General features: G+C 46.8%; 1 protein-coding gene across 1 annotated transcript in view; it reads right to left on the reverse strand.

The window, feature by feature from the left end:
• The window catches only part of ccdc80 (coiled-coil domain containing 80), a 31,569-nt gene that overhangs the window by 5,766 nt on the left and 9,130 nt on the right, over window positions 1-16,673 (reverse strand). Inside the window, exons 2-6 of the mRNA XM_038802078.1 lie at window positions 15,441-15,597; window positions 12,499-12,632; window positions 11,162-11,313; window positions 8,032-8,135; window positions 985-1,065 (exon numbers count right to left, since the gene is read on the reverse strand). Of these exons, the coding sequence (XP_038658006.1) occupies window positions 985-1,065; window positions 8,032-8,135; window positions 11,162-11,313; window positions 12,499-12,632; window positions 15,441-15,597 (628 nt within the window). The remainder of the gene's footprint in view (window positions 1-984; window positions 1,066-8,031; window positions 8,136-11,161; window positions 11,314-12,498; window positions 12,633-15,440; window positions 15,598-16,673) is intronic.

The following is a 16,673-nucleotide window of genomic DNA, read 5'->3' on the forward strand; positions in this document are numbered from 1 at the left end:
TTAGGATTTGAAAATGGTCTATTCCTTCGCCTCCCCCCCCCCCCCCCCCCACCCCCCCCTCCGATCTCCCGCCCCCGATCTATCCGATACCTGCCAATGGCCACTTAAGGGCCTTAATAGGGACAAGAGCATGCTCCTCCCCCGCCCCCCCCCCCCCACCCCGCCCTGCCCCTGAGGCTCTGCCCACCCCACCGTAAAACTGCTTCCTGATTGGGATGGGTAAGATCCCAGAGGGAATCCCGTACATGCAATTTCATGATCCCCCCACCACAAAACCTGCCAGCGGCAGGAAGTGGAAAATTGAGGGCACTCTCTGGAAAAAGGATTGCTTTTGACATTTTTCTGAAGCACATCTGTGAAGCAGAGGAGGAATCAAAGACACAAAAAGTAAATTCTGAAGCAATGCAGATGACAAGAGTGATCTCTCTACTGTCAGAGGGAATTCTGTGTCTAATGTGCAACACAATAAAAAATTCCCCCTCCAGCAGTCCCAATTCCCCAGACATTTCACGTTCCCAGCACAATATATGGCAGAACCAACTACTGAAACAGAACTTCAAGTCACTTTCTTGTGACCTAATTTATGATATGAAAAACAAAATAAAAATTGTTACTTGTATTGTAGTTCATAATTTATTTTAAATTGGTTATGATCCAAGTGGATTTATGGATTTATCATAGCTTTTTCTAAAAAAAAAGGAACTCCTACAGGATCATCTTTCAGGTAGGCTCTTGTGAAAGGAAGATTAGAAGTCACTATTATAACATTTATTAAAAACTCACAATGAGAATAAAGGGGATCATGTAATATTGCAAAGTCTCTCACTTCTTAAACTTCTCCTCGGGGCACAAGCATTATTTACTTAAAGAATAGTGCCATATTTATACTGCAATATGTTGTCTGTCATCACCAGATATAGTTTCATCTCTCATAGCAGCATAAGTATTTTTAAATATATCTAATCATAATGAAAATACTCTTACCGTTAATTGGATAGAGTTCCAAAACTCCTCCAACATCAATACCCACACCCATCAACTTCAGAACAGCCAAATGACGTAAACCTTGAAAGAGAGATTTATTCTGAAGTTAGTCTTATGGAATAATGTGCAGACCACAATAAATTGGGTAAATGCTACAAAAGAAACTTGAAGCTCTGGTATTATGTTTCTACAATGTTTCTCTTTCCAGTTTAGGCTCAGAAGTCCCAGATAAACCAATGAGCTGAGTAGGTTAGTTTGGAAGCAAACTCTAAGGTTCATTGGCTTTGTAAATAACGTATACTGGAATGAATTGACATGGAAGAGCCATGAGTTGACATGGAAAATATGGGGGGCCACAGCGACTGAATGGGGGAATATGAGTTGGCATGGGGGCTATTAAAGTGCTATCGGTTTGGATGGAGGGCATAAGTTGGCATGGGGGTGATATAGCAAGTGGGCCAGGAGGTGAGGGCTGAAAGACTTGGCAATCTTTAAAACAACTGAAAGAAAATTTGAGAGAAGCGAGAGGGGCATTCTCATCAGCCCGCCTCAGCACTTGGCAACCTCAATGACTACCTATGCTCTGCTTCTGAAGTCAGTGAACAACCACCCATTGTCCAAAGCAAAGATCGGGACATTTTGGGGCCGTGGAAAATCCAGCCTTCTGCTTTTTTTTTTGCGTGTGACCCTCCCATCTTGCCCTTTGTTCTGCACTGTCCTGTCATAAAAGCAGTTGTCTATAATAGCTTGAAATTTTTGGGGTCAGGGTTATACCTGAAATATGAACATATTCCTTTCTCCACAGGTGCTGCCTGACATGTTGCACGGTTCCAGCATTATCGGTTTTTAGGCCAACATGTTCACTCATTATTAACAATTTTTTAAGTGGAGCACCAATTCTCAATTGTCTGATTTATATTTTCCATATTATGGATCGAGCAGACTCGCTCTACATTTTGCTTCAATGTTACCATGGCTGTCTTCAAGTACACGCACAGGGAGTAGACAGGGAGCAGAATCCGTTTAGCCCATTAGAAAACTATCCCAAATCAGATTTTTAGATGCAAAATATATGACAACATTAATAAATGAACAGAATAGACATATAATTGGTAAGTGAGTTTCAATGTAGGTAAGTACAAGGCAGTGGGTTTTGGTGGGAAGAACAAGGAGATGGGATATTCCTTGGAAATTAAGAGTCACAATTTGGTGGATGAGCAAAGGGAATTGGGGATTCAGATACACAATTCATTAAAGGTAACCATGTAAATTAATAATAATAAGGCGGACTTCCGGTGGCGGCGATGACGTAGGCAGCCACACATTTGGGACCTCCCGTTCTAAACGGACTTCGGCTCTTTTTAGAGCCCAAAACGGAAATTTTTTGACATCTCCCGGTGGGAGGTGGTGTGCTGATCGACTTTCCCCACAGTCCATGACTCGAACTCGGAGTGGAAAGGGGGAAAAAAACGGCAGCAGCTCCCCAGAAAAAACGGGGGAAGGAATCCAAGATGGCGGCCGGCGGAGCTCCAGAGGAGTGGAAGCAGTGGGCCCAGGAGCAACAAGCTGGTCTCCTGCGCTGTTTTGCAGACTTCAAGGCTGAGGTACTGAGCTCTCTGCAGGAAATGAACAGAAGGCTCTTGGAGATTCAGACGACCCAGGGTGCTGCCATCAAGGAGTTGCAGACGCAGGCCACTGAACGAGAGGAGGAGGCCGGGATCCTCGTGAATAAGGTGGAGGGACACGAGGCATTCCACAAGAAGTGGCAGGAACGCTTCGAGGAGCTTGATCACCGCATGAGGCGGAAAAATCTGCGGATCTTGGGCCTGGCGGAGGGGCTGGAGGGGTCGGACCTGACAACCTACGTGGCTACGATGCTGAACTCGCTAGTGGGGGCCGGGTCTTTCCATCTGCCCTTGGAGCTGGAGGGAGCACACAGAGTACTGGCCAGGAGGCCTAAGGAGAATGAACCCCCGCGTGCGGTGCTGTTGAGGTTCCACCGGTTCAGTGATCGGGAGTGTGTGCTGCGCTGGGCCAAGAAGGTGAAGAGCAGCAATTGGGAGAATGGGGTAGTACGGATCTACCAGGATTGGAGTGCGGAGGTGGCTAAGCGGCGGTCCGGATTTAATTGGACGAAAGAGGTGCTTTACAGGAAAAAGATAAAGTTCGGAATGTTGCAGCCCGCACGCCTGTGGGTAACTTATTCGGACCGGCATTATTATTTTGATTCCCCGGAGGAGGCGTGGGCCTTCGTGCGGACGGAGAAACTGGACTTGAACTGGGGGTTGCGGGGTCTGTTGTAATATTTTATTGCTGGACTCTGCTGTTGCTGTGTTCCCTTTTTTTTGTACTTTTGCAATTTTGATATGGTTATTTATGGGGGTGCTCTGTTATTTTTTTTTGCTGTGGGGCACTGTTTGAGTTTTGTATCTTGCGGGGAGGGTTGGGGGGTTTGTTGTATTCTATGTCGGGTTGGGGGTATGGAGTGGGGCTGGTATTTGGGAGCTGCGTCAGAAGGGTGTGGTGGGGCAGTGCGAAAGCGCGGGCTTTCCTCTGGTTTCCCGCGCTGCGGAGCTGGGGGGTGGAGACGATGATGGGGGGAGGCAGGGCCTTAACTGGTTCTTCCCCGCGCTGGAGCGGTGCCTGGAGGAGGGATAGATTGGGGGATGATCCCACTTTGGAAGGGGTCGGGTTATTGGCGGGAGTTTCCGGGGTCAGCAGAAGTTAGCTGACCCACGGAAGTACAATGGAGGACGGTTCGCGGCTAGGAGGGTTCCTAGCCTGGGGGGGAAAGGGGAATACCGGGTTGCTGCTGGTAGGGTCAGGAAGGAGCTGGTGGGGGCTGGGGGGACAGAGGTGAGGTGTTGTCGTTGTGGGGGCTGGGTCGGACAGGGGGTGCTGGCCTGGGGCGGGCAGTCGACGGGCTATGGCTAGTCGATGGGGGAGGGGGGCAGGACGCCCTCTGATTCGGTTGGTCACCTGGAATGCGAGAGCATTGAATGGGCCGGTGAAGCGGTCGAGGGTACTTGCTCATCTGAAGGGGCTAAAGGCAGATGTGGCAATGCTTCAGGAGACCCACCTGAGGGTGGCGGACCAGGTCCGCCTGAGGAAGGGATGGGTGGGGCAGGTTTTCCACTCTGGGTTGGATGTGAAGAACCGGGGAGTGGCGATTCTGGTGGGGAAAAATGTGTCGTTTGAGGCATCGGAGGTGGTGGCGGATAAGGGGGGTAGGTATGTTATGGTTAGGGGCAGGCTACAAGGAGAGAAGGTGGTACTGGCTAGTGTGTATGCCCCAAATTGGGACGATGCGGGCTTTATGAGGCGTATGTTGGGACGGGTCCCGGATCTGGAGGCGGGAGGTCTGATCATGGGGGGGGGAACTTCAATACGGTGTTGGATCCTTCACTGGATCAGTCCAGCTCTAGGACGGGTAGGAGGCCAGCGGCGGCCAAGGTACTGAGAGGGTTTATGGATCAGATGGGAGTGGTGGATCCATGGAGGTTTGTGAGGCCGAGGGCACGCGAGTACTCTTTCTTCTCCCACGTACATAGGGTCTACTCTTGGATAGACTTCTTCATGGTGAGTAGGGGACTGATTCCGAGAGTGGAGGAGGCCGAGTATTCGGCCATTGCAATCTCCGACCACGCTCCACATTGGATAGAGTTGGAGATGGGGGAGGTGCGGGACCAGCGCCCGTTGTGGCGGTTGGATATGGGGTTGTTGGCGGAGGAGGAGATGTGTAGGAGGGTCCGGGCAAGTATTGAGGGGTACCTCGAGGTGAATGATACGGGGGAGGTTCAGTTGGGGGTGGTCTGGGAAGCCCTGAAGGCAGTGATTCGTGGGGAGCTGATATCCATCCGGGCACACAGAGAGGAGCGAGAGGGATAGACTGGTGGGAAAGATGCTGGAGGTGGACAGGAGGTACGCAGAGGCACCAGAGGAGGGACTGTTGGGGGAGAGGCGCAGCCTGCAGGCTAAATTTGATTTGCTGACCACTAGAAAGGCGGAGGTACAGTGGAGGAAGGCACAAGGGGCAGTGTACGAACATGGTGAAAAGGCGAGTAGGATGCTGGCTCATCAGCTCGGGATGCGGCTAAGGAAATTGCTGGAGTGAGAGACAAGAGTGGGAATGTGGTGCAGAAGGGGGTAGAGTTGAATGAGGTCTTCAAGGACTTTTACAGGGAACTGTACCGGTCGGAGCAAACGGGGGAGAGGGGTAGGGTGCGCCAATTGAGCTGGAGGAGCTAGTTAAGGGGATCGGGCAGATGCAGTCAGGGAAGGCACCGGGGCCAGATGGGTTCCCGGTGGAATTTTATTAAAAGTTTGTGGACCTAGTGGGCCCCTTGCTGGTGCGGACACTTAATGAAGCGTGGGAAGGGGGGACTTTGCCCCCGACGATGTCGCCGGCGCTGATCTCGTTAATGTTAAAGAGGGACAAGGACCCCCAACAGTGTGGTTCATACAGGCCCATATCTCTCCTCAACGTAGATGCCAAGGTGCTGGCAAAAATCCTGGCCACCAGGATAGAGGACTGTGTGCCAGGGGTTGTACACGAGGACCAGACAGGTTTTGTGAAGGGAAGGCAGCTGAACACGAATGTGCGGAGATTGTTGAATGTCATCATGATGCCGGTGATTGAGGGGGAGGCAGAGATAGTGGTGGCGCTGGATGCGGAGAAGGCCTTCGATAGAGTGGAGTGGGGGTACTTATGGGAGGTGTTGGGGAGGTTTGGATTCGTGAAGGGTTCATTAGATGGGTAAGGCTGCTATATGAGGCCCCGATGGCGTGCGTGGCCACGAATGGAAGGAGGTCGGAGTACTTCCGGCTTTACCGAGGGACTAGGCAGGGTTGCCCCCTGTTCCCTTGTTGTTTGCACTGGCGATGGCGTTGAGGGATTCAGAGAGGTGGAGAGGTTTGGTGCGAGGTGGGGAGGAACATAGGGTGTCGTTGTATGCCGATGACCTGTTACTGTATGTGGCGGACCCGGTGGGAGGGATGCCGGGGGTGATGGAGCTGCTAGCTGAGTTTGGGACCTTTTCAGGTTATAAACTAAATTTAGGCAAGAGTGAGGTGTTTGTGGTGCACCCTGGAGACCAGGAGGAAGGAATTGGTAGGCTCCCGCTTAGGCGAGCAGGGGAGAGCTTTAGGTACCTGGGGGTGCAGATGGCCAGGGACTGGGGGACTCTTCACAAACATAATTTCACCAGACTTATAGATCAGATGGAGGAGGAGTTCAAGAGGTGGGACATGCTGCCGTTGTCGTTGGCGGGGAGGGTGCAGTCCGTCAAAATGACGGTGCTTCCGAGGTTCTTGTTCCTCTTTCAGTGCCTGCCCATCTTTATCCCCAGGGCCTTCTTTAGGAGAGTGACTAGCAGTATTTTGAGCTTTGTGTGGGCACATGGGACTCCGAGAATGAAGAGGGTGTTCCTGGAGCGAGGGAGGGATAGAGGCGGGCTGGCGCTGCCCAACCTTCTGGGGTACTATTGGGCGGCCAATGTGTCAATGGTGCGTAAATGGGTGATGGAGGGGGGAGGGGCGGCGTGGAAAAGAATGGAGATGGCGTCATGTAGAGGTACGAGCCTGGGGCCACGGTAACGGCGCCGTTGCCGCTCTCCCCTAAGAGGTTTACCACGAGCCCGGTGGTGGCGGCGACCCTAAGAATCTGGGCGACAGGTAGAGGGATTCCCTTTGCTGCCCTCGCGGGGGACGATGGACAGAGTGCTTTTGGGGGTGTGGGTCAAGGGTGGTTGGATCCAGGGTCAAACCAGGGTGGGGACTCGCGATTTTTGGAGTTGCGGTAGAGTCGGGAGTGCAGGAAGGCAAAGAGGCCGGTGTCCTGGCCTTTGCGTCCCTAGTAGCCCGGAGGATCTTGCTGTAGTGGAAGGATGCGAGGCCCCCAAGCGTGGAGACCTGGATCAGTGACATGGCGGGATTTATAAAATTGGAAAGGGTCAAATTTGCCCTGAGAGGATCAATACAAGGGTTCTATAAAAGATGGCAGCCTTTTCTGGACTTCCTGGCTCAAAGATAGGTATCTTGGTCAATAGCAGCAGCAACCCGGGAGGGGGGGGTGTTCCTTATTGTAGTTTCTATTATGTAACTTAATATTGTGTTAATTTGCATTGTTGTTAAAATGCTGTGTTGTTCATGGAGGTGGGGCGAATGTTTATGATTGCTAATATTATTGTTATTTTTGGTATTTTATTATGGTTTGTTGTATAAATTCAAAATTTTTCAATAAAAATTTTTTCAAAAAAATAAAATAATAATAAGGCGGTAAAAAAAGTTAACCACGTACAGGGGTTCATTTCTAAAACTGAAACACAGAGAATTTATGTTAAACTTGTACAGAATTTTGATTATAGGATTCTCGGAGTACTCTCGACAGACCGGAGGCGTGATTTAATGGCCACGTTGCAATTAAGCGAGAGCACGACGAGGCCTTTAGATCGCGGGAGACGCCGAAAATGAGAGCCGCATCGGCGTTGATCTGTTTGCAATCTAACCGGCCCCCTCCTGTTGACGAAATCAGGATCCTGCCGTAGTGTGGCGAGAATCCAATAATCACCACTTAAGGCCAATCTCCATACAATTAACGGGCACGAGCCCCTATCTAACGGTCTCCCGTAAACTAACTGCCTCCCCAGCAAGCGATCACGTGGGCGCCAATTAGTACACCTTTTTAAAACAGTGAAGCTGGCAGAAGGGCCGTCGTGGGAGCCAGAGGAGGTGAGTAGCCACGGTTTAAGTGCTGCTCTCCCTTGTTGGTTGGGGCTGGCTTCTGTAGGTAAATTGCACAGTACCTTACAAACTATCTCCTACTGGGGATCAGTATGGTGATTGACTATCCATTTAAATTGTTGGTGTACAGTTAATTCTGGGCTGGCCCCACTCAGTTGCAATCGGATTAATGGTATGTGCTTTCTCCCATTCTGAATGAAACAAATGATGGTTAAGCAATAATACTCTCAGAAATGCATTCCTAATGGCTCTGCTCATTGAGACACAATATTACACATATTGGCCTGTAAAGATGCTGCATCTCACCCAGATTGCAAGCTTGTGAATTTAAGGCATAAAGCTGATGTTGATAGGCCCATTCTTCATCGGTGGGCGTAGAAATAATAAATAAACGTCTCCTCCAACGGAATCTGAGGAAAAGAAACAAAAGAAATGAAAACAATTCCAGCCAGATGGTGGACAGAGGCCCTGAAGCTTGCTCAGTTTCCCTTGCCATCAACAGGGAGAGGCAGAAATGTTTTGTTTACCACACCGATGTTAAAACAGATTAGCAATTGCTTAAAAAAAATACCAGTTCAATTTTCTTTCTGAGGATCATGACACTTTAAGGAAGTAAATGTGGAGAACAGCAGAAAGGAAAACACATTCATATATAAATGGAATTTGTGTCAGCTATTCATGCGAGGGAAAATCCTGGAGAGAGATCTGAGTTAACCTAATTCTCTTTTATTTGACTGGGCTGTGGAGGAACGAACGGGATGTTTTCACCCAACATTTTCTGATGAAAGATTTCTGTCAAACAAAACTTTGGTTTAAATCATGATCTAACCACTTGTGCATTTTTTAAACCTACCAATACTTGGTGTAGAAATTTGTATTTTAATCCAATCTTTGATTACTTATAATGAAAAAGTGAACTGGATTGTTCATTGGCTTGAACACTGGCTTTCACATCTGCAATCTCGGTTTAAATTCAACCCAGACTGCCGCGGTGAAAATTTACTCAGCCTGCTGGGTGTAACAGATATTGGACGACCATAGCCTAACTATTAGTAGTTAAAGACCCATAGCACAAAACTCCAATATAAAATAACAACTTCACTCACAAAAGGATGGCTGGTGTGGAAAATGGAAAAAAATGTTATATTGGAGCCCTAGGGATAAGGTTTGCTATTGGGATAGAGGAGGTTTCTTACTGAATACCAATAAACTACTTCTGGAACTACTTAAGGAGGGGAGTCAATATTAATTAGGTAGAATGTTATAGTGCTGTAGAGGGATGTCCTGGAGGGGTCAAGGACAGAATCAATTTGGTTAGTGTTAAGAAACAATTGAGGCACCATAATTCTATTTGGTATATTCTATAGCACACCAGATAGTGGGACTGACTTGGAGGAGCAATTTTGCAGGGCTGTGAGGAAACGGAAGGGAGAGTGAGGCTAGCCGAGTTGTTCTTACAGACAGTTGACATGGACAGGGCAGGCTGAAAGGCCCCCTTTTGTGCTGTAGCCATTCTAGGTTTCTGTGGTGCTTATCAACCCACCTGACTAAACCTATGAGAAACTCTAAAGATTGGCATATGGCTCAGTCAATATTCTTAGCTCTGTGAGTTGGAATTGCGTCACCCATGATCCAGTGAGTAAGTCAGGCTTAGATATGTGACTTCAGTCTGAGAGGGCAAGCAACAAGAGAAAGGTTGAATTTACAGACCAGCAAAAATGAATTGTGCTATTGGCAACTGAGGAATACAATAACATCATTGATGCCAGGTCCTAATCCGATACTGACAGATATGTGCTTGAGTTTAGTCAGCAATCTTTGTGTCTTTGAGTTGTTACAAACGCCATGGGCGGGATTCTCTGATCCTGAGGCTGTGTTCACGCCGTCGGAAACGCCGTCGCGTTTCCCGATGGTGTCAACACGGCCCCTGGATCAGCAATTCTGGTCCCGACGAGGTGCCAGCAGGACACTGGAGTGGTTCACGCCGCTCCTGCTGCTGATCCGGCTGTGGAATGGGCGCCGGGGGATGTGCGCATGTGCAGTGGGTCCAGCGCGAACCCATGCATGCGCAGTCCCACTGGCGCGATTTCCGTGCATGCGCGGTGTCTCCCTTGTCCGCGCCCGCCCTGACCCAACATGGCGCAGGAGTACAGGCTCCGGCACGGAGGAAAGGTGGTCGGGAGACAGAGAGGGTCCCGATTGCGGGCCAGGCCGCATCAGAGGCCCCCACGGGGTTCGGACCCCCCCCACACAGGCCGCCTCCGGACTCTTCAATGCCAAGGTCCTGCCGACTCAGAGCATGTTAGAATGGCACCTGCAGGACATGGGTTTTTTTTTATGGCTGCTCAGCCCATCCAGGCCGGAGAATCGTGGGGGTGCCGCGTAGAGTGGTCCCCGACCGGCGCTGCGCGGACCACGCTGGCCCCAATTCTCCGCCCTGTGGAGAATCATGTCTCGGCGTCGGGGTGCGATTCGCGAGGCCCCCGGTGATTCTCCGACCCGGCACGGGGTCAGAGAATCCCGCCCCATGTTAACAAGACTGTTACATTTTGGGACTGTATCTTTACATTATGGAAAATGGAGGAATGAAGGGGTCAGGTGACCTGTTCTGAATTCTACTGGAAACCAACCGGGTAGCATGTTTGTTAGTGGTTGTTTTCCTGGGAAGAAGGTGCGGTATATTTACACCTGTAAACAATGAGCTGGGCAGTTGTCATGAAGGTGGATAGGCTGTTGGGCCTGGAAAGACTGGAGTAATTTAAAAATGGCTTCCCAATTCTGGGGATCCTGGTCTCATTTCCAGTTCTCTCAGCGCTCAGACTCAGAAGGGCATGGAGGCGTCATGGGGAGTGCGGGTGATGGGGTGTGAGGAGTGAAGGCTAGAGGGCCTAAAATGTAACCAAATGACTGGGACAGCCTGCCTCAGCATTCGACCTGTTGCTACCTCTAATCTGTTCCCAGGGGTGGTGGGCTCAACTGCACCTGCCAGCATTCCCCCTCCAACCTCCACCCACCCTGGCACAAATATCACAGCATTGTGTGTCTTTCTATTGAGACGGGTGTGGTGAGCTGGGAATTTCACCAACTAGAGTTACCCGCCTCGGTTGCGAACCTCCAAAATAATTGGGTAACTTAAAGTAACGGCAAAAGTAAAGTCGCTATAGTCCCAGATGATCATAGGCAGCTTTCCCCTTTGAGGGGGAGAGCTGACTGGTGGTGATTTAACCTGAGAATCACCACACCTCAGGCGAGGGACAAGGTTGAGAAGGCGGGGCCTTCATGAATAACCTGGTACGGGAATTGAACCCGCGCTATAGGCCTCGCTCTGCATCACGAACCAGCTGTCTAGCTAACTGAACATAAAAGCACCTTAAAATGTTAATATAAATAAACCTGTTTCAATTTTATTGCTCTTTCGTTTTAAAATTTTACATACCTGGATAAGAAATTTTCCAATGATCTAGGTTTGTCTTCTGTCTTGCATGGTGTACCATCTCTCTTCTGTTTCTCCATCTCTTTTATTCTTGATGTGAAGGTGTCAATCAAATTGAACACAGCCTTCATTGCTATTGGCACTTCATAGTGTTGCTGTCAATACAGAAAGCCATGGTTATCTTTTCTGTAATTTTATTTGCAAGATTCGATTATATGTGAACACAAAAAATTGTTGCTACATAATATCCAGAACTTGGACATGTTAAAGTTGCGTTCTGTATGTTCCCATTCCAGCTGCTCTCCAATAATAACTTGCCTTTATGCAGCTTCTTTAACATAATAGAACACCTCAATGATCTTTACAGGGGCATAATCAGACCACGAGAAGCTATTCGGAAAAGTAACCAAAGGCTCGTAGAAGAGGTAGGTTTTAAGGAGCATCCGGAGGAGATGGAGGTGATATGGAGGAGAGGAAGGTGATGTGGAGGAGAGGGAGGTGATGTGGAGGAATCTTAATATTTCTTCTCATTTTATTATTTGTTTCCACTGAATTTTGTGCAAACAAGTGTCAATGACATGACGAAGCTCCTAGGGCAAGTTGTTGAGCTCTGTCCCATGATGCAGGAGAATTACCTCACTGTTTAAGGCAGAAGTATCCAGCAAAGCCACGATGAGATGCGGCAACCTATCAGGCATAGCTTTGAACCCCATTAAAATAGGATATCCTAAATTAAAGAATTGAACACTTTAAATTAAAGACTGTCCAACCTCAGGCAAGCTGTTGAAATTCTGAGACCAAAGTCATTCCCATGGCCGCAGAAAATTACTTTTCACTGTACTTCGATACATGGGACAATAAATCAATCAATCAATAATTAACAAGTGCACTGGAAGAATTGAAAATTATACGCTCCTGGGATATTATTACAAGAGCACCAATTAAGGTAAGAGGCAGATATTCTACCATATGTCATTAGAAAAGAAGTTTCAGGTGTCTTGATCTTGATTGTACAACGCTAAGTGTAATGATGTGATTATTGGGTGAGAGCAGGATTGGGTGTGACTTGTGACTACATTATCAGCCTTAGGCTCTCACATCAACAATACAAAATGGACAAGGTTGTAAAGACTGCCCGTGGTACTATCCTAAGTCAACACCTCAAAGGAAAGGGCAGAGCAGTGGAAAAAATAAATTGGACACCGTTAATATGTTGCCAAATTACTTAGGCTGTTAATCTGTTCAAACTGCTGAATGTACAAAGACCATTTTAATTGCACTGGTGCCCCATATCGATAGATATATTGAATGTTGCCCATAAAAAAATCTGTTTCTCGTACCTTGACTTTCATATCTAAATCGGTTAGCACCATGAAGAACTCATTTTCAGTTATCCCATATTCCTTGCGAAGTTCAGTAATGAGGTCCTGATCCAAGTCATTGGGTCTTATATCTTTCACTGGTTTCTCATTATCTTAAGATAATAAAACACATTACCAGTTAATATCTTCTAAAATAAAGAAATCACCAAACTTATATTCCTACATAAAAGAGGTCATTCACATTAAAAAACAAATATCTGGCATCAACAAACTACCCGTGAAGCAATTCTGGCTGACCAAAGTGCCGTAGCATTCCAGCAATATTTTTTATCGCAAGATCTACCTAATATTGGAAGCACACCATTTGCACTCTGTTGATAGCCTGGTTAAGTTAAATTCAGAAAATTGTGGCTGCTATCCTCCAGGGATGTTGATAATTTAGGCTTTTTTGTTTCTGTTGCATTAAAAGGACTAATAAAATATATCCAGAGGTGACTTTAACAAGGACTATGTCTAGTAGAACTGCACACGAGTCATCTTGAAACCTGTATTAGGCTTGAGTGCACAGTGCAACCTATGTAGACCTGTGCTAAGAGTGCTCAAGGTCAGAGAAGTCTTCAATCTATCAATTTGGACTAATCTGACATCAGTTTCCAGAGATCTGCCATCAAGATCTAATTCTATGGTGGCACGGTGGTTAGCACTGCTGCCTCACAGCGCTGAGGACCCGGGTTCGATCCCAGCCCTGGGCTACTGTCCGTGTGCAGTCTCACCCCACACAACCCAAAGATGTGCAGAGTAGGTGGATTGGCCCTTAATTGGAAAAAAATAATTGGGTACTCTAAATTTGAAAAAAAATCTAATTCTAATGTGCATATGAATGTAGTGCCAACTATATATGTGAAGCTTTGTAGGTAGTAGCTACACTGGTTTCTCACATCACTTTGGGGACACAGCGATAAATAGGGCTCTGGTGGTGCAAACTCAAATACACAGAACCTTTTTACTTCCAATTTCTATCAGCAAGAACACTCAGGGGACACTCAGCTTTTCTACAATCTGTAGAAACTTAGCAGAAAGATACAAGGCTACCAGGACTTTAAACAAATGATAAAAAGTAGTTTTGTGTTTGCTGAAGTACACAGATTGAGACACATTTCCACGAAATGCATTTGCATCTTTACATCCGTAATTAACAGAATTTTTATTTCCAACTTACACCCCAAAACTTAAGACTCAAGAAACCTTAAATGAGTTAAATAGCACCTTGTTGATTTTGGAGCAGTGTTCAGAATGTTTTAGCTATGGCCCATAACTTTCGGGTTCCCCAGCATCCCCTTATAATACACTGGGAATTCCTCGAGGCAGTTCCCACGTAAGGGTTTACCTGGCAGTTGCCCAGAAGTGCTGACTTCCTCTGGACAATTGCGCTGGGCTGGGAACCATCCGACACAAGCAATTTAAATTGTTACCGTTGGATGGTTCTGCCAGTTTTACCCTGAAAGAGTTAGAAAGAAAAAAAACCTTCTAACTCCAGTGTAACTATTTAAACACCTGGACCCAACCTCACATGAGACACCCCGCACAAACACTACACCCCCCCGTACCCAACCCTCCCCCTCCACGCCAGCCCTCCGCCCCTCCCAGACCCAAACTCCTTCTGGCCAACTGACCCGCTCCCCCCTCACCAGGGTCCAACCTACCCACCCTCCACAGCCCGGTCCGCCCACACCTCCCTTCCCCCATTCCTTAAACTTTATAACTTACCTGTAAATTGTCCCTTTAACACTCCCCTTTGGAGTGACTACCTCTCAGAGCCCCAGTTACTCCACGCCAATGCTGCCGGGGATGAGCTTCGCTGCTCCTGTCTCACCCAGCCTGAGTGAGGAAGGTTGGGCAACGCAACGGCTTCGCAATCCCAGCGTGGTAACTCTGACGAGAGCGGCAATCCGTCGGAGATTGCCACTCTGTGGAAGTTACATGACATTGACTTTTTTTCCCCTGGGTTCTTGCCTTCCCTCTGTTAATTTTTTAATAAATTTAGAGTACCCTATTAATTTTTTCCAATTAATGGGCAATTTAGTGTCACCAATCCACCTACCCTGCACATCTTTGGGTTGTGGGGGCGAAACCCACCCAAACACGGGGAGAATGTGCAAACTCCACACGGACAGTGACCCAGAGCCGGGATCGAACCTGGAACCTCCAGTGCCAACCACTGTGCCACCGAGCTGCCCACCTGCCCTCTGTTTTGATCTACTTTCTCATCTTTTGTTTTCATTTTGACAATGACCCACTATCCCCAAAGCCGGCTTAATTTTTTTCTTTTTCAAAAAGAAATTCCCAGTTTTTTTTCTACTTGTCTCTGCTCTTCAATTAATTTGCTCTGTCTTCACTGAGGCCCACCCACGCAGGAATAGCGAGTGTCAGATGTAATACAATAACTGGAGCCAACACGAGGCTTCCAGAAACCAATATTCTGACACACTGCAACCTTTTCCCAGCTTGACTATGATCCACACTCATTCCCTCAGTAAACATTTGCATGTCATAGAGTCATAGAGTTGTACAGAACAGAAAGAGGCGCTTTGGCTCATCGTGTCTCTGCTGGACATCAAGCACCTATCTATTTTAATCCCATTATCCAGCAATGTGAAACAAGATACACACAATTGGCTCTCTTCTTTCTGTCATAACATGGAGCTTCAGTGCAATTGGGTACGTTCACAAATAAGGATAACAAATGTGGCTCCAAATATCAAGTGTTGCTCTAACCTTTGGAGAAACCTGTGGCAATTATATACAGGGAAATATGGGCATCACTAACAGCAATGCCATAAGGGGCACTGGTAAAATAATGAATAACATGTTAAAAATCTCAACCGTGAGTCCAAAATATGGAAGCAAACAAGAGACATTAATTTCATAAGGGAAGGGAAGAGAAAGGATGAAATACTGACCCAGCTGGTAATGATCAATTTTTATTGTGCTGTTATTCAAAGGCCCAAAAATGTCGATAATTGAGATTTTTCTTAATGCCATTTCACAGACGTGCTCTAAATACTCATCTCGTTGTTGTTCGTACATGTTGTTTCTGTCATTGGGAGAGGTGATAAGCTACGAATAAGAAGAAGTTCATATCGAGAAAGTAAAATTATCTGATGTTTTTGAAGTCAAATAATGTTCTTGTGTATATTAAGACAAAACCACATTGCTTCTTAGCTGTAAAATGTTCTCAAACCATATGCATAGTCACAATTTAATGGACTAGCCTGTGTTGCCACATCACAGTATTATCATCTTGTATCAAACTCTTATGAACGTCAGCGACAACAGTCTGCAGATGCATATTTTACCATTTCTGTATCAGTGCAAAGTGGTTTTATATACTCAGCAGCGAAAGTAGTATTATAACCTGGCTGGATAGTAAGTGCACTGAAGCCCTGAAGCATGAGAATAGTCCACTTTCGTTTCACAATGGGTGCAGTATAGTTTGAACTTTAAAACTGCAAGAAAAAGCTGCGTTGAAGGAAAAACAAAGGTGAACATTTGCAAAATTGGTAACACAGATCATTGAAGACAACACACCTGACTTGCTTAAATATGATCATTCTGTAAAATGGCTGGATGTTATTAAAGTCTGAAAATCAAAAAGTAAACTGTGTCCAATATTTACGTCAGGCTCTTTGAAATCTGTTAAAGTGAACCACAATTTATTTTTTTTTAAATCATAAAAATGGAATTGTTTTTAAGCGCTGTGGGTTGAAGCTATCGATCCATATCACTGTTGAACTGTGTTGACAATGCTGCAATCATTATATCATTTGTGATGTGATGGTGCCTGAGTGTGAGTAAACAGCAAAGCATCATTGTAGACTAGTAGAAATGCCTATTTTAATAACAAAATCAGTGTCTATAGTAGAGGAAAGAGCTGTAAAAGAATAAGCCAGGCAATTTGAAACATGCTATTGTATACAAAGCAGTGATATGATGTGGGCAGCAGAGGAGCTGAAATTTACAAAAGGTGGACTGCGATCCAAGAAAGCATTAGGATGTTGATATCTATACTCATAAGTTCATAAGATATAGGAGCAGAATTAGGCCATTTGGCCCATCGAGTCTGCTCCACCATTCGATCACGGCAGAACTCATTCTGGCACTTAACTCCATCATCCTGCCCATTCTCCATAACC

The sequence above is a fragment of the Scyliorhinus canicula genome, chromosome 7, assembly GCF_902713615.1.
Source record: "Scyliorhinus canicula chromosome 7, sScyCan1.1, whole genome shotgun sequence".
Taxonomy (NCBI): Eukaryota; Metazoa; Chordata; class Chondrichthyes; order Carcharhiniformes; family Scyliorhinidae; genus Scyliorhinus; species Scyliorhinus canicula.